Source organism: Larus michahellis, chromosome 2 (genome assembly GCF_964199755.1).
Source record: "Larus michahellis chromosome 2, bLarMic1.1, whole genome shotgun sequence".
Lineage (NCBI taxonomy): Eukaryota > Metazoa > Chordata > Aves > Charadriiformes > Laridae > Larus > Larus michahellis.
The window spans coordinates 32,673,184-32,692,866 of record NC_133897.1 but is presented as its reverse complement, the minus strand read 5'-3'; the positions used below and the strand labels follow the sequence as shown (position 1 = coordinate 32,692,866).

Genomic DNA, 19,683 nt, shown 5'->3' with positions numbered 1-19,683 from the left:
ACACTGTTAAGTGGAACTGAACGTTCGAGATAAGGGGGTTGCTGGGACATGGTGTTATCTTATTTCTGGCTAATCTATTTTATCACAAAGCTATTATTTTTATTAAGGCCAAACATATAAAGTGTGATTGACAAACATTTGACAGGGAAACGCATGCTCAGATTGAAGGCCTGAATGTACAAAGCCTGTCGTTATTCCCGTTTCTAAAAGGCATTTTCTACAAGGATCTAGCATACATTTGTTTCTACTGTTTCTTTGTATTTCCGTAGTTTTCATTCCTTTGTAAATGACAGCATAATAGATGGCTTCTAGAGGCTACCATCAATATAGTCATATTAATTGGGGCTATATAAAATTGAGCCATGATAAGCCCTTCTGAAAGTTTAAAAAACTAAACGCTTTAAATGGGAAGAAGGCTGGGCTGACCCACACAGCTGGATCCCACAAGGACACCTCCGCTTGTTTCTCAATGCCCTTAACATCATGATTTTATAACAGTGCTTTTTATGCCGAAGTCAAAAACCTGAGCAGTGTCTTTCGTGTGTCTAAAAGTGAAAAAGGATAGCTTGAGCTCTGCTGTTCAGAGGGTTTTGTGGGTGAGAAGGGCACCGGGACGCGTGGTGAGTAGGTGTGCGAGGGCTTTTCCTTGACTCCCGGAAGTGGCCCGTGCGTGTGATGACACATACAAAAAAAAAAAAAAAAAAAAAAAAAAAAACCCAAAGCCCCCCAAAACCATCAACCCCAAGAAAACTCCAGCAGCACGATTCAAAGAGAAATACGAAAGTCGAGGCTTTCCCCACAGCAGCCTTCAAGACCCCCAGCGCCGTGGGGAAGCGAAGCCCGCCGCCTCAAGTTAAAAGTCCGAGCGCTGCCCGGGAGCAGAAGCGGGCGCTGCCGCGGGGCGGGGCGGGAGGTTCCCCGCTGGCAGCGCACCCGCGGAGCGGGGAGGGCGGGCGGAAGGTCCGCACTGCCAGCGCACCCGCAGTCGCGGTGCGGAGCGGGGCCGCGGTCGTCGGGCGATGGGCAGCGAGGCGGATGGCCCGCGGGCGACCACGCCGGGGCAGCAGCTCCGCGCTCTCTTCTACGTGCTGCCTCCCGGGGAGAGCTCCTTCCGCACGGTGGAGGAGGTGCCCGACTACGTGGAGAAGGTGAGAGCCCCCTCCCGTCCCCCCCTCTCCACCGGCAGCATCCTTCGCCCTCCCCTCCGCCCGCCCTGCGCGCAGCTGCCGCCCGCCTTTTTTTTTTTTTTTTTTTTTTAACTTTTTTGCAAAAGCCACAGAGGACCCAAGGAAACAATGTCCGCGAAAGGGCACCTAAATTAAGATGAAATACCTCGTCTTTCTCCGATCGTTTTCACTCCTGGGCTCTCTATCTGCAAGCTGCCTGTTTAAGCTGCCTATGTAACCGTGCACTCTCTTTTCATGTATTTTAAATGAAGGCTCAGATGCTTTTCCCTGATACCAGGAGCTAAAGTTTTCAGAAAAGCACCCCAAATTTCGGGGGGTTGATGCTAACATTGTTACTGTGATTGTCAGTGCTGCTGGATATAGTGGCAGCAAACTGAGCTGAGTAAACCATAAAACATGACACTGTGTTTGGCTATTATGGTTTTTAAAGCAAGCAAGAAGTCAGGTCTCTGAGCCTTTTAAGTGAGTGGTACAAGTTCAGTCAAAGAAAGAAAAATAAAAAATTCTATTTAAAATAAAAAATAAAGATTGTTTAAGAGAACAAATATTTGAGTTGGGACAGTGCAGTCTCCTAAAGCTCCAAGGCAAGAGTACAGAGGTCAGGGATGAGAACTCCCTTGTCAGCAGGCAGCAGCATATCCCTCCCTCCCCTTCTGCCCTGCCAGTTTATCCACTTCCATTAACGTACCTTTGCTCCCTTCTGTCCTACCTATTGCACATGTCTTAGCACCCAGCTCCTGCTGAACCCGGAATCAATGAGATTTTCGTGGAGAAAGCAGATAAACATTGTTTTGCCCTTGTGAAAGTAAATTCAGACCAGCTTCACTGAAGATCCACGCTTTTTATATGAGTCCTGGTAGCTCCGACTATCTCCTCTGCCAAGTTAACCTTGGACTGCTGTGCAGCACCTGCTATTGGGCTGCAGTGGGGGTGTCATGGATTGTGCAGAGCAAGGCAGCACCATCAGCAGCTTTCTGGAAATGGTAGTATGCAGCAGCCCTTCCCTGATAGCTGTTATCAGCAAACGTTGCCCTTTTGGATGGGGGAAGCAGACAGCTGCTGCAAACCAGGCTGTGTGCAGCGTCTGGTCAATGGACTGCTTTTCTCAGAGGCGTTTTGCAACTGAGTTGTAGCGTCATGATCGAGGAAAACTGTCTTGTGCTTGACAGTTTTGCCTGGTCAGCTGATCTCTCCCTCCAGCTCTGTCTATTGCCTACCTCAATCCCTTTTACTGTTCCCATATTTCCAATTTAGTATCATTCACGTTCTTGCCAGCACCATTCCTTAGCATCCCTAGGCTTTCTTCTCTCGTACGGACCGGTGCAATATTCAGCTCAGACCTTGGCCAAACCTGGAATTTCTTTTACTGTGAAAGAAGAGCTATAAAAGTTTGAGGAAGGATTCTTAATACTCCTCTGCGTTATAAAAGTGCCTGTAGGCTTCTGATGTTGTAGAGCACCATTGTGATAAGTTTGTAAAGGAATATATACCTTGCAAAAAAACTACACTGAGAAAAGGTTTCCCATTATAGTTTTACTTTCCTAGAATTGTTATCTTGGGTTAGTTATACCAGAATCCCCACCTCCCCCAGTGCATTTGTTGCCAGAACAGATCTTTTGATACTTAGTTAGGTGGTTGTGTAAAAGTCTTAGCGACTGTCAACTCTACGGCTGTGGTCTGAGCTTAGGCAGTATTCGCACTTCTTCTGGGCATGTGGTGTTGGGCAGAAGGTAACTACCTACAGTCCCTCTCCGGCTGCTTGTCACTGTTGTGCATTTGACCTACTAGTCTGGTAGCTTCTCTTGGATTGTTTAAGGAACAATTACAAGAGCAGCAGATCCATTGGATTCAGCAGGACTAGATTTAATAGTGACCTGATGAGCCATTCAAGGGGGGCTTAGAGCAGTAACCCCTTGAGTTTGTACAAATATAGAAGTGGATGTTTGAGCTCAGCTCAACACAGAACAAAAAACAATTCTAATGCAGAGCTGGTAATAAATGAAGGCTTCAGCTCAAATAATTCACTCTGAAATACAGCAACAATGATGCGGGTGTGAAACAAGCTACTGGTTACGTTAGTGTCTCCTAAACAGTTGTGGGTTTTTTTGTTGTTGGTTTTTTTTTTTTTTTCTGAGACACCATATAGAAGTGGGATTTGGATCTCGTCTCTGTGATCTATCATGTGTATCAGATGGATGAGGGTATTTCTAGTATGTTATTTCTATATTTATTATATTAAATATAGTAATATCTACTATATTTCTAGTACGTTAGATCACATGGCTACAGCTGTGGGGACTTGCACCTTCCAACATTAGGCAGGTGGCAGAACCTCCTAATTCACTCAAATATTCATGTTTTGGGTGATCTGCTAAATTGAGCACTTTGTTGGTCTTCAAAATACATGCGCTTCGTAGGAGTAGCTCCTCTGAGCTAGAGTCAGCTGTGCTGTTGCATTTGGGCAGCAAGTGACAGCAGTGGGTGAAGCAGCTCTGATTTTTGAGAACAGAACAACTTAGCTAGCTTAACTTGTGTGGTGTACTTTCTGGCTGTGGTTATATTACTTCCATTTTCAGAGGCAAAACAGCTCCTGGTCCCTGCATAATGCTCTGTATGTTGGCAGAGCTGCACATGAAGGCCCCAAGTCCTGTTTAAAACATTAGCTGATCAGCTGCTAATGACTAGCATCAAAGCTCTGCAGCGGTGCTCAGGGAAAAGTCACCCTTCCAACTAATCTCTAAAATTCTGGGAAAAAGGGTCCAAATCCTGGAGCATAATCATAGAATTTATTTTTACGTGAGCTTTTGTCGTGTCGAATTTGAAACTCTTGATTTTTCCCTGATTTCTAGGAATAGAAGTCATAAATCAATTTTCTTTCTCCAGGGCAGAATTTCCTGACTCTTACAATGTATACTGATGCTTGCCCTGTCCTTTCACGAGCATCCTCTTTGCTGTGGATATAAGATTATGCTCTGCATGCTCTGGTTTTTTGAGCCTCTCTTAATCTACAGATGGGCAGGTGGAGTGCTGCTTTTTGCTTGCCAATATTTGGCAAGTTCTCATGAACAACAAGAATTTCACTTTGCTCCTTGCTACGTTCTGAATTTATCACTTGTGCTTGCTCAGTAAAGACTTTAATGAGTCAGACTCAGGAAGAGAGAGCACTGTTCCATTTGCTGAGAGCCCCAAAACGAAAGCTTTAAATTTAGTAATCACTGTTTTTCTTTTCTATTTACTCTCTGCTTTTGAGAGCCTAAAGATTAAGTTCACATTTACACTCAATTCACATTTTAGGCTTTGCTTCTAAATAATGAGGCACAGAACCTTCATATTTAGTTTTACATGAAAGTTGAGATTCTTATAAGGACTTGGGACCTTAAGAAAACAGAAACTGTTTCAAGACTTGCAATAAAAACATGAATTTATGCAGAGTTTCAACTTAGAATATTATTTTTTGCAACTGTATAAAGCAGAAACTGATTAACTGATTTTAAAAGGTCCTTTGCATTTTGTAAGAGTTGGTTACTTATAAGGGAAATCCCTCTTAGTGGTCAGAGTAAGACTTTCAAGTTATGGATCAGTTATTGAAGTAAACTACAAGCTAATGCAAATCTCCATGAAGTATTTCTGGTGATGGGTAAAGAGAAAGAAACTGGGAACAGAAAGAGAGAAAAACATTCCTAGACCAGAAGATACCAAAAGGATCCAGCTTCTGTCTCTGGCCTGTGGTGCCAAGAGTGGCTATTTCTTAACTTTGTGCCATTTTTTTTGTAGGGATGATCCTTGCAAACTTTTGCAGAGCTACCTATCCTCAACAGGTTCCTTAAATGTCTCCATTGTCCTTTTAACTTAAACAAAAAAGTAAAAAAAAAGTAATGGTTAGGCTAGTGAGACTACTCTCTGTCTTACTGACTGTCTCCTTTTCCCTGAATTATTTGCATTATCCTTCTGCTGTCCTACATCTCATCCTTAGACTGTAGGCTGTCTGGGACAGAGGGTGCCTTTTCCTTCTCCTTGAACGACATCTAACACGGTACGATCCTGCTGCTCCGTGACAATAGCTATTAGGTGTTATGGTCACATAAATAATACATGCTAGTCTTGACATAGCTGATCCCTTTGATCTGCTTTGGACAAAGCTTAATGTGGGTCTGTGGGAGGGAGGTAGTAATTTCTTAGATACTAAGAGGTATGCCGTAAATCTTCCCTTTCCAAGCAGGCTCCTTGATGGGCAGGACGTTAAGGCTGTTTCTCTATCCTCCTTGCTATCGCACTCCGTATTTGTGAGTCATAAAGTGTTGTCAAATGCTTGGCTGTCTCACAGCTTCGCAGTGGGAAGAAAATATTTAATGAAGTCAATGGGAAAGAAGTTACATTAGTGTGTATTAGTAGAAAGACAAATATTTTAACCATTTCAGATGTTGCTAGGTAAAGCGAATCACCACATAGAATGCAGGCGTTGTCTGTTTCTGATTCCCTATTTTAATTTCATGAATAAAGCATCCCGCTTTTTCTGTCCTGAGCCCATTCGATTCGCCACGCAGCTTCTGCTGTTCCACAACTTCAAACTGCCTGTAGTCTGTGCTAGACCTGGCTCCTGGTATTGTGGTCAAGTGTTTCTTAGTTGTTCTTAATAAGACCCTTTTTATCTCTGCTGCGACGTACAGCTGTGGTCATCAACCTTTGTTTGACAAGTTAGGAATCTGTTCTTTAATTATATCAATTAAGAAAAGTACATTAAAAGTTTTGTCTACTTAAAATGAATCATCTAGAACAAAACAAGGAGTACTTATATTTTCCTAGAATGTTTCAATTATTTCAGCTGGAAGGTTGTGGTGTTTGGTCTGTCTTTCTGTCTGTCTGTCTTTCTTTCTGTCTTTCTTTCTTATTGATTTCAAATATCCAAAGATTTATCACATTGGTTTTCTTGGGTCCTGTTTATGCTTTATCCATAGGTTGCCTTTTGCTTTCGAAGTTATTTATATCATCAGTTAGTGCATATCCCAAACAGCCTTTTAGATACCTAAAATGCTGTTAAGGAGCAAGCTAGGCATCTAAATTAAAAAGTGCCACGTTGATATTAATCTCTGTTCATCTGTTATTGTAACCTAACCCTGAGCTGCTGAAGTTTATGAACTTTCACATTTCCTAGACGCTATAAATCTCTTGCTGCTTGCATGGTTTGAATCATCCAATTCTTCTTCCACTGAGCAATCTGGTCTATATCCATCTTAGTCTCTTTAGTGTCCCAGCCTGGTAGGAATTCCCGGATCATATCTCACTTGGCAACAAAAATGAGCACCCTCCAAAATGCAATGGCATTTGCAGAGGCAACATGCTTCTTCCATTAAAATGTTGTATAGGCAGAAGCAGCCTCTGTTCTACAGCAGGGCAGTTTGGACAGTTTTAGTCTGTGAATCTGTATGTGTTTGCAGGTCACTTGAAGGGGGCAGCAGCAAAAGACTAACAGGGCAAGTCTGGATGTGTGGTGCCTCTCACAATGGTGCACAAAATGTCACTGGTCTTGCATTTTGCTTGCCTTGCAAAACATGGTGGGAATTTTAGGCCTTAATACCACCGAGAAGGAGTTGTCCAAACGTCTCCAAGGTCACCCAGAAGTTTTCTACAGAGTAAGGGAGGCAGTTGAAGCAACATGCATATGCACAGACATCTGATGCAAGGAAAATAGCTCCTTCTTATTTTCCACAGACCTTCTATATTTTGGTGGCGGTGGCTGATAGCGCTGCCACTGCCTTGTCATTCCTTCCACCCATGAAGCGTTGGGTAAAAAAGCAGTGTCAGTAAAAAAGCACATGCTCTACCAATTGCTATTATTCAATCCTTTTTTCTTGCCTATGCTGATGAAATTTTGAGAATAGCTGTAGCAATCTTTCTCCACTGATGAAAAATGGTGGTGTCACAATAATGTTACCAGTCCTACCGCTAGTCACAGCCATACCTTTCTCTCCTGGGCACTGCTGTGCATTATCAACTTGCCAGTTGATCTGGGATGCAAAATGGACAATGCGGATTGAATCCTAGACTGAAGCAGTGTTGTGAGTGAGAAATGTTTCAGGCTCACTCATCATTATGCTTTTCTTCAGAAAGGCAGAAAATTATTTTACCGTTAGTACAACCCAAAAGAAAAAAGGGAACATTGTATCATTGCTACTTGGTCTGGAAAGAGAACATGTGGAATGGCCCAAATTGGAATGGGCTGCGTAGTTACTGGGTTCTCTCCTGTACACATACATAAAAGCCGTTGCTATCTGCAGCAAAAAGCATGGCAACAGAAATGCCGAGTAAAAAGAAACTCACTTTACTTTATGTCTTTCAGATAATATTGTTAGATGCCAAATTCAGTGGCTGAACACATTCAAAAACCGCTTACATATCAAATCGAAAGCAGATTCTGTTTTACCTTGTGGTTAGAGGAGTCCACAAATGTTTCTCCTCTCGCTGATTTACTTCAATATGAGAAATATGAGTTTGGAAAGACCTTTGTGTTTTGTTTTGATGCCATTTAACAATTTATGTGCAGAAGATACAAAAGAAAATAATATGGGAGGAGGTTAGTGCACTGGGTTTATGCTGGTGTTGGGGATTAAATGGTAGCCTTGGTTGTTCTGATTCTTAAGGTTCATGTGGAGCTTTATCAGAATAGTAGCTAGTAAAGTGCCAGACAACCTGAGAAGTATCTGGCTGCATGAATTGCTGTTAGGAAAGGGGGATCTAACTCTTGTTTGTGTTGTGACTTCTTTTCTTCAAACTATTTTTCAGAGTATTCCATTCTTCATTGCTTTTATTGGGCTGGAGTTCGCTGTCAGCTGGGTTCAGAAGCGTAAACTGGCAGGTCGGATCAATGATGGCATAAGTTCTCTTTCTTTAGGTATCCTGTCTCGACTGCCAGAGTAAGTATATGTGTTATTTTAGCTTAAGATTTTTTTTTTTTAATCACTAAGAAGGAAGAAAAGAAAATTCTATATTGAAGTTGATATTGATAACCCAAAATGATTAAACAAGACATCTAGATCTCACTTTGCTAAAATGAAGTTGCATAGAAGTGTAAATGTCTTTTTAATATGTAAAGCTAAATATGATACTTGCAGGATATTTTCCACCTCCAATTATATTAATCTGTATTTGATCTTGACTGTCACCTTTTGCCAATTCTGGGACTTCAGCTCCCTTGACCATACCTTATATTGGACTATATGTTAAAATGTGAGTTTTCTTTCATTAAGCTTCAGAAAGAATAAAACAGAAGCAACAAACCAAAACAAGTCCATTATTTTCATTAGCCTTTAAAAATAAAATTGTGTGCATATAACCCGATTGATAGAATTGTGAGTATGCATGTGATCTAAAGTTCTTTGAACTCAGTCATAATCTTGTGTTTGACTTCAGTGGATTTTAATACCTGAGAGAATTGTTGTAAACAAGATCATCTAATCTGCTCCCCAGTGATTTAACTGAATTAGTTCATGGTGAACAGAGTTGTGTTTTAAAGAAATATCCACTGTGGGTTATTAAATATCCAGTAATAGGGAATCCAGCAAGTTCTTTATATAAGTTGTCCTAAGCATTTTTCAGGAGCTCTAATTACTTATAAGGAACATCATCTTTTAGATCTGTCTTTGCACGAGATGAGCTTCCAGCTGATAGATTTTATTACATCTTTTCTGTTAGAATGGGATTATATTTCTACTCCCCATGTATGAATTTACTGGTTAACATCAAATTGCATATAATCTCTTCATTACACAATGAAAAGTTTCTATTATTTGAATTTGACTATATAGTATATTTTCAAGTCTTTCAATTATTCCCACAGTCCTTTTTCTGAATCCTCTGCAGTTTTTCAGCCTTCTTAGTGTTGATGTCTCAAGTGCACTCCATATTTCAGAAATTGCTACATCAGTGCCAAATAATGAAGTCATTTGTTCTCTATTTCTACTTGTTGTTCCTCCCTTTATATATCCCAGGTCCTTTGAGCCATCCTTCATCCCCAAATATTTTTTTAGATTCTGTGGCTTACATTCCTCATTCATAGGCAATATGTTCATATATTTGGCCATGTAGAAATACATTGGATTGTACATTTGGTCATCCTGAAATAGTTTCAATCCATGAAATGTTGTCTTTGTTACTTAGAGATCCCTGTTTATTGTCATTGTAAATTTTACTAGAAATCTTCTCTTTCAAACCAGTTTATTGATAAAATACATTAAAAGACGACAGCAACAAAAAAAAATTATCCCTTCTGACAAGTAGTACCCATTTTCTGAAATGTGTAAATCACCCACTTTGTAATCTATTGAACATTTGACGTTTACTTGATTTTTTTTTTTTGAACTTTCTAATCAGGAAAAGATTTGACAAGATCTATGTCTGTGCCTTTAAATTAGGTACAAAGACAACTTGTAATGGATTATGTTAGTTTGTAGTAAATATTATGGACAAAGCCTTTTATGGAGTTTGGTAGATAAATAATGTCACTTAGAGACACTCTCCCAAACTCTTCGTGTATCTGCAAATAAGTGTCATGAGCTTTCAGCATGAGAAATATTCAAACATAAAGCAGTGTCTTCGAGAGTAAAGTAATGTCTAAGTTATTTCAGAATTTCATGAAGCTATTTTCTCAGCTAGTGTACAATCTATATTCAAACCATTTTGTTGGTTTTAATATGACTTGTGAGCATAATCTTGAAGGAGAAACATTAAATTTTTCATTATATTATAAGCTGTAAGAAATTAAACATTTGTCAATATATTGGACTTGTGTGCACCAACACAAAATCCTGATAAAGGCTTACTCTAGTTTGCACGCAGCTAATATTGAAGTAGTTCAAATGTTGCTTCTTCAACCTAGCCCTAATTTCCCAGACAGTCATGCACTTCAAAGGTTTACCATGCTAAATACTTATTTTTTTCATCTGAAATATTCAGGACTGATTAAGTTAGACAAGGGGACTGAGATACATGTAAAGTAAGTTTGAATGGTTTTGCGAGGCCTTTTGGCTCTATTTTAAGCATACTAAAATTCTTCAGATACACTTATTCCTGGAACAAACGCTTGCTAAGAAAGCTAGCATTGTGTGTGTGGAACACAGCTTTGCAAGGTGCTGAGTACTTTTATTATTTTGGCACTCAGTACTTTGCTGCAGAATTTGGCTTGCGGGCGACGCAGTTTTCTTTCAGATAGGAATTATTTTGCAAGGTTGTTTCAACTGAGTGAACCAAATGATCCTTAAGGACGCAAACTTTGCAGGAGCAGGCAAATCCGCAGGATCGGTACACTTATTCATTGCTACACCAGCACAAGAAGTCTATTCCAGGTCACTTGTGCAGCTCTCGTGGCTGGAAATAGAGACCTTCCTCAGCAGCTCTTTCCAAAAAAGAGTTCTGTAAAGCTTTTAACTTTCTGGCTGAATGTGAATGAAGCAGGCAAAATACAGACTTCCTAAATAATTTATTTGCATGTTAATATCACAGTTCTAATGATGACTGCTTAGTGTAACACCTCTTTTGTAAGTAAGAGGAGTTGCGAATAACAGACTGGCTAAAAAGGCTTGAACTGAGAAAACAGAACAATTTACCCTTCTGTCTCCTGCTTCCATGGTGTGAAAGAACTGGGTCAAGAAAAAAGAAAAAGCACATGCGAAATCTGTTGCTAAGACTTTCACTTCAGTCTTTCCCTTTCAGGCAGAAAAAAGGTAGGGAAAGCTGACAGAAACTGCTAAAACAATATTTCAGCAGAACCCACAGCATCAGGGGAAATAGTAGTGCAAATCATTAACAGCTGAAGGTTAGATTAACACACCATTGATTGTATCCTCTCCCAGGGACTAATTTTCATTTTCTCAACTAGCAGCAATGGTTTGCCACTTCCTTAAAAAAATCTGTGGTTGAATCTAAAATGGTGGGCTTCAGTCTATTAGTTAGAATGAAGCTTCAGATGCATCACTGCAGAGAGGTCTTTACATTTAATGAAAAAATTAGGAGTCACAGACCATATTCAGCCTCTAAGTATGTTTTTCCATTTCACAGTCTGTGTAACAGAAGTACTGTATATCTTGAGGGAAAACAGAATTTATTCAGTGTTTCTTACTTCATTGTTGGAGAAAATGCAAATCATAAATTGTTGATATTCGTATGCCAAATTTTAAAAATGTAGGTGCAAGAGGAAAAGTCTAATCGGACAAGGCAATGTGTTTTGGTTTTAGGCTCATTAGACTCAACAGCATGTAGTAAGTTGAATTGCTTTGTGCGTATATATCGTCTCTTGTAAAATAGCCTATACATTTCTTAAATATAATTTTCTCTGCCTTAATGCATACTATCCATCCCTCTGCATGTATGAATACTAAATGGTATATGCAATGAAAAGTAATTCGGGGGAAAGGGAGAAACTCGAATTACTAAGCTGACTCCCAGCATCCTAAATGTTGGTGGTTAAAAAATTTCTGAGAACTTTTATTCTAAATAAATAAATAACTTTTCGAACTAACCATTGCCAGGAGACTTGAAATGCTGCTTTAAAAATATTCTCCCAAGAGAAAGTTTATTTTGGGTATAAATATCCACTATACAAGTATGTGCATTATTTCATATTGGCCCATTTCTTCTTTTAAAGCAGCAGAACATAAATCAAATCAAAAAGTGTTTGGGGGATAACTGAGGTAGGTACATTTTCAAACTAGTTGGGAAAGTCTCCGTTCTTTATGGTCATGCTCAATTGCCAGTTTTTAGTGTTCAACTCTGCAACACAGTCGTACAGTGTGTGAGCGTATATATGTCTAACACAGAGTTTTGTCAGTCGAGTCTGCAATAAACTTCTATGTTTCTGAAGAGAACATTACAATTTGCATACGTTATTTACTCTGGTATTTGATACAGAGGAGATTAGAGTTCTCTAAAGTGTTGTTAAACATCAGAAAGGCATGAGAAAATGCTTTTTGATTAGTTCGTACTATTATGCATCTTAAGATACCTGCACATCAGCAATAATTGAATCAAAGGAGTACAAATCCTGTTTCTGCTATAGACCGGTGTATTCACAGTTTTGTACATCATCTAGGTTTTAAATAATCTTTTTCCAGAAGTTAGATCGAAGAGGCAGTTTCACGTATATTTTAGACCAGCGCTGCTGCCAACTGAAGCACCTTTGACTAACTTGCACTTCTGGTTGCTCATTCCTGCCTCTGCACCTTCTTCCCCCTTTTGCCAGCATTTGTGTTGCCCTGTGGTGAAGTTGCCCAGGAAGCAGGTCCAGCACCCCCCCATCACATTAACTTGCATCAGTTCTCATGGCTTTGCAAAATCTTGTGCTAGCACAAGAAATGGGCTTGGAAAAAAGCAGTCAGGATTGCAGGACAAGAAACACTCAATTCTTTTGTAGCATTACTGAGTTATCTGCTTTAAAGCATATGTAAAATTGCAATCTGAAACCAGAAGTTTTCAGTTCTCAATAGCAGCAATATGCAGAGCTGATCAGAATACACTCAGTTCAAGTTGGTGCAAGCAGTTCACAACCCTGTGGAGCTGGCAGTGTCCTGACAGAACTCAAAATACTTGCCTGTGTGGATTTATCCATTTAAAGTATGTCCCGTTTTCCTGAAGTATCTACTAGATACTTCACGTGTGACTATAGAAAATTATAATCTCATAAATTAGTGATTGCATGTCTTAGAAGAAAATTTGATACATGCGGTTTCTCGTAAATTATATTTTCACTTCAAGACTTATTAGGTACATTTTTTTCTCCACATCTGTTTTACTAAGGCTTTGGACAGATGTTTATTTAGAGCATGGTCAGATGTGTTGCTTCTGATCCAGCTGCCCCCTCAGATCTGCCAACATAACTGCACATTTAATTGCTCCCTAACCTGGTCCTGACAAAGTGATCCAGCTAAAAGCAGAAACAAAAGCCCCCCAAGAACTATAAAAGAGGTGTTTAAGCTCAGCTGCATTCATTTTGACAGAGCCAGGTCAGGGAGCAGCTATGCATGCAATTATGCTGGCAGGTCCGAGGGCTGGTAACCACCACACTTAGGGCAGTGATGAGCAGATGGGGCCAAACTGGAAAGGTAATCACTTAACCTGGTTAAATGGCAAGTAAAGCTGCTGTGCCGTGCCATGCCCTAAACCAACCTAACTTCTGGCTACTGCACTTCTGTCCTTCCCGTACTCGTTTACGTGGTCCTCCCTTTCTCTTGTGTTGGTTCAGGTGCTAATCTATCACGTGTGGATTTATTTCAGTTCACTATGGGACCAAAAAAGTATTTGTTTAAGGCAGAGAGACAGGCAAGCAAATGGGAACGTGTCAGCCAAGAGCTGTCGGCCACTAGGCTCAGGCTCTACTGAACCTGCAGTCACAACCATGCCTGCAGCAGCTAGCTATGGCAATTTAAGACACTACCCATCAATAGATGTTTCCAAAAAATGGGATTTTAATAGGTAACAAGCCTGAAGAGACAGAATCTACTTGCCTCCCCATTCCTCCCACTCTCCAAGTAGCACTAGGTAGTTATATATTTCGTAAGAGCACCCTCCTGGCTGCACTGTCCCATATACACTGCTAATCGTTCCCACATTTTGCCGGAGATCGCAGACCTCACAGCTCTGTCAGAAGAACAGGTTTTGAAATAACTCACTAATCTTCTGTAGGTAAAGCGGTCAGAGCAGGATAAACTGTTTCAATAAGGGCGTAGTCTGTGCAGCAGGAGCTGGTAGCCTTTTCAGCAGGCAAACCTGGCTCTGGAAGGGGATTTTCGAAATCAGTTCAGTTAAACTCATGGCAGTGACCGTCTCCCTACATGAACGATCTTTCTTTGGTCTAGTTAGTTTTTTTTGATCTGGTTTGTCATTGATGAATTGAGTGGAGCTAAACCAGTAAAAGTCAGGATAATTAATCCACACAAGAGTTATCGTCAGTTTAACAGTTTTCTAGATGTGGTGTGAATCACGCTGTGTCCTCAGCAAGTCCAAATCCAGCTGTGCCCAGTAAAGACGCTAGTGCTTCCCGCCTGCTGTCAGGTGCTCATCACCACCTCCCCAGTCCCCTGTTACCGTCCCCACTTCTCTCAGTGGTGAGTCCTTCCCAGGCATAGCAGCCGCATTGCCTTCAGTGGCTTAAACTCTAGAATTTTGTTTACCTGGTTCGTTTTGTTTGAAGCAGGCTGGAGAGCACCCATGTGGGCAGAGCTGCTGGCAGAGCACAGGAGTACCAACGAGCAGCTCTAGACAGCCTGGCATGCGTGGAGTGCTACTTTTTGGTGACGACTAAGGAAAGCTCTGAGCCAGAGTATGAAACTCTCAAGTTTCTAATGAAATGACATATAAGCTGCTAAACGTTAAAAAGAAGGATTTGGGAGAGAGACTTGGGAGAGTCGGGATGTTCTCAAACTAATTGACTGAAACAACTGGTAGTCCCTACCTACCCTAATGTTCTAGAGATTGCTGTATTTCACACAACCCTGTCAGGGAGCCAATTACTCTTTTAAGTTGTAACCTCTTACACTGACGCAGCTGTTTGCAGAATGCATATTTGTCTACATCCTTAGTATTGCATCATTGCCTTTTTCTGTGCAGTGGGGCCAGTAAATGGCTTGGTGATTGCCCGTTTGTGAATCTCAGAGCCCAGCTTTGCACCTGCCGTGTCTTTAGAAACAAAGACGAGCTGCAAGTGTTTGTTCTCAAATATACGCGTGTTCTGGGAAAGCACAGACAGTGAACCGAGTTTACCCTTATTGGAAATATGTTATTAATTAAGTTCAGTAGTCTCTGCAGCTCACAAAATATACCATTTTCTCAAATTAAATTTTGTGTAGATTTTTATTCCATGTTTCTGTATTTTTCTTTAAGATAAGTTGTGTCACTTTGCACGCATTTTGAAAAAACTTTAAGGAGCTGCTTCTGTGTAGAGTACCATTCTGACTGAAGCACTTCTCTGCTAAAAGATGCATTAAGCTTAAATCAGGATTCCACTAGATGGAGCACAGGGGTAGCATTTTTAGAGCTGGCCAACCTAGTTTCCTGGGTCAACACCTAGAAGTTATGGAAACTGGGGAAAAATGTCTTTTAATGATTCTGTAAATCAGTGTTACAGATCTGAAAAGAATAGACTTTCACCACTGTGTATATCACAGACAAAAACAAACTACCATTTTTAAAGTTCAGAAGTATGACCAAAGCAGTTCAACAGAAATTCTCATGTAAATATTTTTCCTCATTTCATGATTTGATGCGCTATGATGTCTCATTGAAGTTATTTCACTATATTTTTACAAACCATAGGAACATTTATCTGTTACTAATTCCTTTGTTCTATATAAATTCAGAAGAACTAATCCGAGTTGAATAGAACACCCTTTTCTTTTTCCTCATTGCTTCTGTTTATGTGTGACCTTTGAGTATATTACAGGCTTGTTCCTAATCTAACTTAATTTCTAATGCAAATTTGCTGACTTCAGTGGAAGAATCAAGTAGGAGAGATCAAAATCAGGTCCTCTATTGGAAATAGGTATTAAGTAAGCATTTCTATTACACTTACATGGTGCTATTTATATAAATATTAAAAGTCAGGTCTGTTGCCTTACAGAAGTTGACGTTCTAAAATCTCCTAGTATTGTGTGTGCTGAATTTACTGGAACAGAATTCACTGCCCAGTGTGCTAAGCAAGTGTAAATAGGTCTAAAGAAACGTAACTTCCATTCTCATAAAAGGAAGAAGAGTAAGCTACAATGCCAGAAGCTCAGCTGTACTGAAGTTTTTAAACTAGGATTTGCAGTCTCTTAAAAATCGCATGTAATTAAATTTACCAGAAGACCTTGCATAAACTTAGGGCAAAATATGTTACTACTATGGATTATATCACTAAAGGCAGTGGAATTTCTCATGAAAATATTTAACTTGTGTTGGATTTTTAATTGATTGCTTATTTATGAGTGAAAGAGCAAAGATAAACAAGGGACTTGAATTATATAGACAGGACTTGGACTTAATAATAAAAAAGTGTAACACTGACTTTTGTTCTTTTCCTTCCAAAACCTATTGTTTCATGTTTTATTCCACCCACTACTGTAAATTAATATTAGTGTCTCAAATTAGGAGATAAAAAGTGAAGTGCAAGAGGAACGTGTTTGGGGAAGAAAAAGTCACCTTTGTCAGACAAAACCTTATGCAATGCAGCCAGTAAGGATACCAAACTCATCTCCATTTTACTTCACTTTGCATTTGGTATTTTTTTTTTCTCCTTGAGGAAAACTGGGGATTTGCATTATTTAGGCTAAAATGCTAGAGAAGAAAGCCATACTGAGGAAGAGGAGAGGCTTTGATTCGGTGTTTGTGTCTGGTGGGAACATTTTCTCAAAACGTAGGTGCTATTTCCTGTAATCAAGGGCTTTCCAGAGCCTGATAATAATTTCCCAGCTGTATCATTTTTGTGAATTATTTTTTAGCCTTGGGTTATTTCATGACTGGTTTTGCATATTAAGAATGGGAGAGGATCATATTCATCTTGATGATAGAAAACAGGGAATAGAACTCCCACAGCTCCCTCTCCCTTTCCCTCCACCTTGTGGAAAGTTTGGCTTTGTGCTAAAGCGTGAAAAAAGCCTTGACTGCAGTATGTCAGGCATATTTCAGCTCGATTTGTGTCAACCCTAATAAGTCAGCTGACAAGGTAATAAATTGGGTGTCTGTTTAAGACCTGGCACCTGTACAGGAAATAAAAGGGGATTTCGGTTGCAGGAGGTTTGCTTTGTTTTGCAAATGGACCTTTTCTCAAGGCTCCTCTACCTCCTCCCCCCTTCTCCTCTTTACTGAAATCATGTTATCAAAATGTTTATTTCAATTGTGAATGGAGACAGTTTTTCATCTGGAAAAGAAAGCTCTATGAGTATCCTTGGAAATGGAAATCCTTATGCTTTCCACCCTGAAACAAAGGCTTACAGAGCATTTAATTATTCATGTATCCTGCTGTTACATATATGGTCTGAATAATTTCAAATTATCGAGGAGAAACTGCCTTTGTTCAACATTTTGAAACTTTACATTCATGAAGTTTGACTCAGGCTAGGAAAACTGAATTTATTTAACCCAGGGAAACTGTATTAGTAATATCTCACTATTTTTAATGATAATATAACCTTGTGACCAGGGTGTCTTAACATGTTTCCCTCTGTGTCTGACCTCCAAGGATGCAAGTCTGCTAGAGCCCCTGAGAGTTGAGCTTTTGTAGGTCCAGCTGGAGAGTTGTGTTTTTAGATCAGGGGCTCCAGGTCGGTTCCCAGTGTGACATGAGGTGGGGACTGCAAGAGCGGCAAGAGCCCAGGCGGTTTCCTTGGGGCCTTTGCTTTTGATACACGGACCTTCCGCCATGCTCGGAAGAGAGACAACAGCTACTGTCTCTGACCTTTCTCCCTTTTGGTGACTGTCCTGGGCACTGTGGAAGAAGTTTCCTAAAACTTTGGCTTCAGGCTCTAAGGCCAATCTGTGAGTTGGAGGAAGCAGAACAGGACCTTGTGTTCTTTGAAATGGGCAGCTGCCTTTTCTTCCAGTTGAATTTCCTCCACCTTTTCCCTCCTTCATTATCCCACAGGGATCTACCATAAGTAGATCTTCATTTCCACATGGAGAGTTCATCTCCCAGAATTTCCTTCTTGGACTTTTTTAATTAGAGGAAGTGATAATCTGACACAGTGGAAGGAGAAGGGGGGAAATGGTTTATTAAAACAAATACTATCACCTTTGAATAAAGTATGCATGAACTTTAGAAACAAGGAGAAGGTAACTCTGTCTCAAAGTCAAAACGGTTGCCTAAGTGCATACTTTGCACATAATAAGAAAATTTTCAGCAGAAATGTTCAAAATCCAAGAAGATAAATCTATGCGATGTATATAATAAGGTTTTCTATACAGTCTGTCTGTTCTAGGATTTATTACTCCTTATGCAGAGGATTGGACTAGATGACAAAAGTTTTACCTATCTACTTCTGTCATATTTATGGTTGAAACCTAACATTTAAATGAGGAAAAAACTTTTCTTAAATTCTCTTCTGTATTTTCAAGAAGTGAAAATGGAACTTGAGGGAGAAAAACTGGGGCAATATAAACCTTTAAAACTCCAAGTGAACTTTCAGAATCGTAATTGAATGCAAGCTCTGGACTTTCCTATCTATCACACTGTAAATTTTTAAAAAATACTTAGCTAAGCAATTCTTCTTTCTCTGGCATTGCATAGTGATATGATGGATTACTCTAAATTAATTACAGTAATCAGCTAGTGTATATGTGCTGTAGAGCTGTGATTCAAGCATGAAGGAAAGAATGTACAGCAAATTACATATATAAAAAATGTGTTGCAGGGTTAGCTCAAGTTTTACACCTTGGCCTCAGCCTGTGGAAAAAAAAAAAAGGACTCGAGGGTGAAATACTGACAGCTGATCAAAAATGGAGGAAATGTACCAGTTCACATATCTTTAGATGTACTGCAAAGGCATTATGTGTTAATAAAAGCAAAAGAATAAAGTAAGAAAACAGTACCTAATAATAACTGATACTCTATGTTGCAAGAGGTGTTTTAAATTTCCTGGTCATTGAAAAGATGTTAAGAAATGCCCATTTCTTTGTGTTTGAATAATATCAGCTCCCTTCTGACCTGTTGTGAAAGGGATTGAGAATTTATACTGAACTTTACAGATGCCTCATGAGGTGAATTGCAAAAATCTGGTTGGACACATATAATCTTCTTTAAAAATATTTATAGAACACAGCTCTTATGAAAATTAAACATGTTCCAGGTGTGTATGGTCCAACTTCTGGGCATAGCTAAGTTGTTTTTGAAGTGGTAGATACACCTGTCATTGTTAGTGAAGAGAAATTCTTCATCTGCCAGCTGCTGAAATGAAACTTCGTGGGTTTTGTTGTGTTTTGTTTTTGTCCAAGAGAAAAACTGGGGTGATTGTCATAAAGGTAGAAATGAGTTGCAGGTAAGATGAGGCAGCTGGCTGTGGAAAAGATGTTAGTTCTCTTCTTTTGGAACAACACCTTCTTGTAATACTTCAATTTCTTGGGATAAAATGGGGGATGTGATGCTATTCTGCTTGCAGGCTAGTATTGGGAGCTTGGGATTTTCAGCTGACTTTGTTCCTCATTAATAGAGAAACTAGCAGCACAGAAGCTCAATGTGTTTCCTTCTAGCCTTATTCAAAACACTGTTATGGGAAGAGGTGCTAATGCCAGAAGTATAAAAGCTCTGAATGGATGTCTCTGCAAAAATATGGAGGTGACCGCAAAGTTCAGTCACAGGATGTGGGATGGTGCACAAGCTGAAACAGCCATGTTTGCTGAGGTTCCCTACTCTTTCAGTGCAGCTACCCAAAAGGACAGGGCATGGCCAGACTGTTTTCAGGGATACTTTCCAGGTGTGTGAAACAAGGCTTTAGAGAAGGAGTATCGTATGTCGTTTTTAGTTTTGCGGATTCATATATTT

The 19,683-nt window shown here is 39.9% G+C and overlaps 1 protein-coding gene across 3 annotated transcripts in view; it reads left to right on the top strand.

The window, feature by feature from the left end:
• The first annotated feature begins 519 nt into the window (after positions 1-519).
• AGMO (alkylglycerol monooxygenase) overlaps positions 520-19,683 on the top strand; it is a 193,690-nt gene continuing 174,526 nt past the window's right edge. The window contains exons 1-2 of one of the 3 annotated variants that reach the window (XM_074574790.1): positions 520-1,148; positions 7,968-8,098. In XM_074574790.1, the coding sequence (XP_074430891.1) occupies positions 1,020-1,148; positions 7,968-8,098 (260 nt within the window). In that variant the 5' untranslated portion in view covers positions 520-1,019. Of the gene's footprint in view, positions 1,149-7,777; positions 8,099-19,683 lie in introns of those variants that run through there. The other 2 variants (XM_074574788.1, XM_074574789.1) reach the window with 2 other exon arrangements.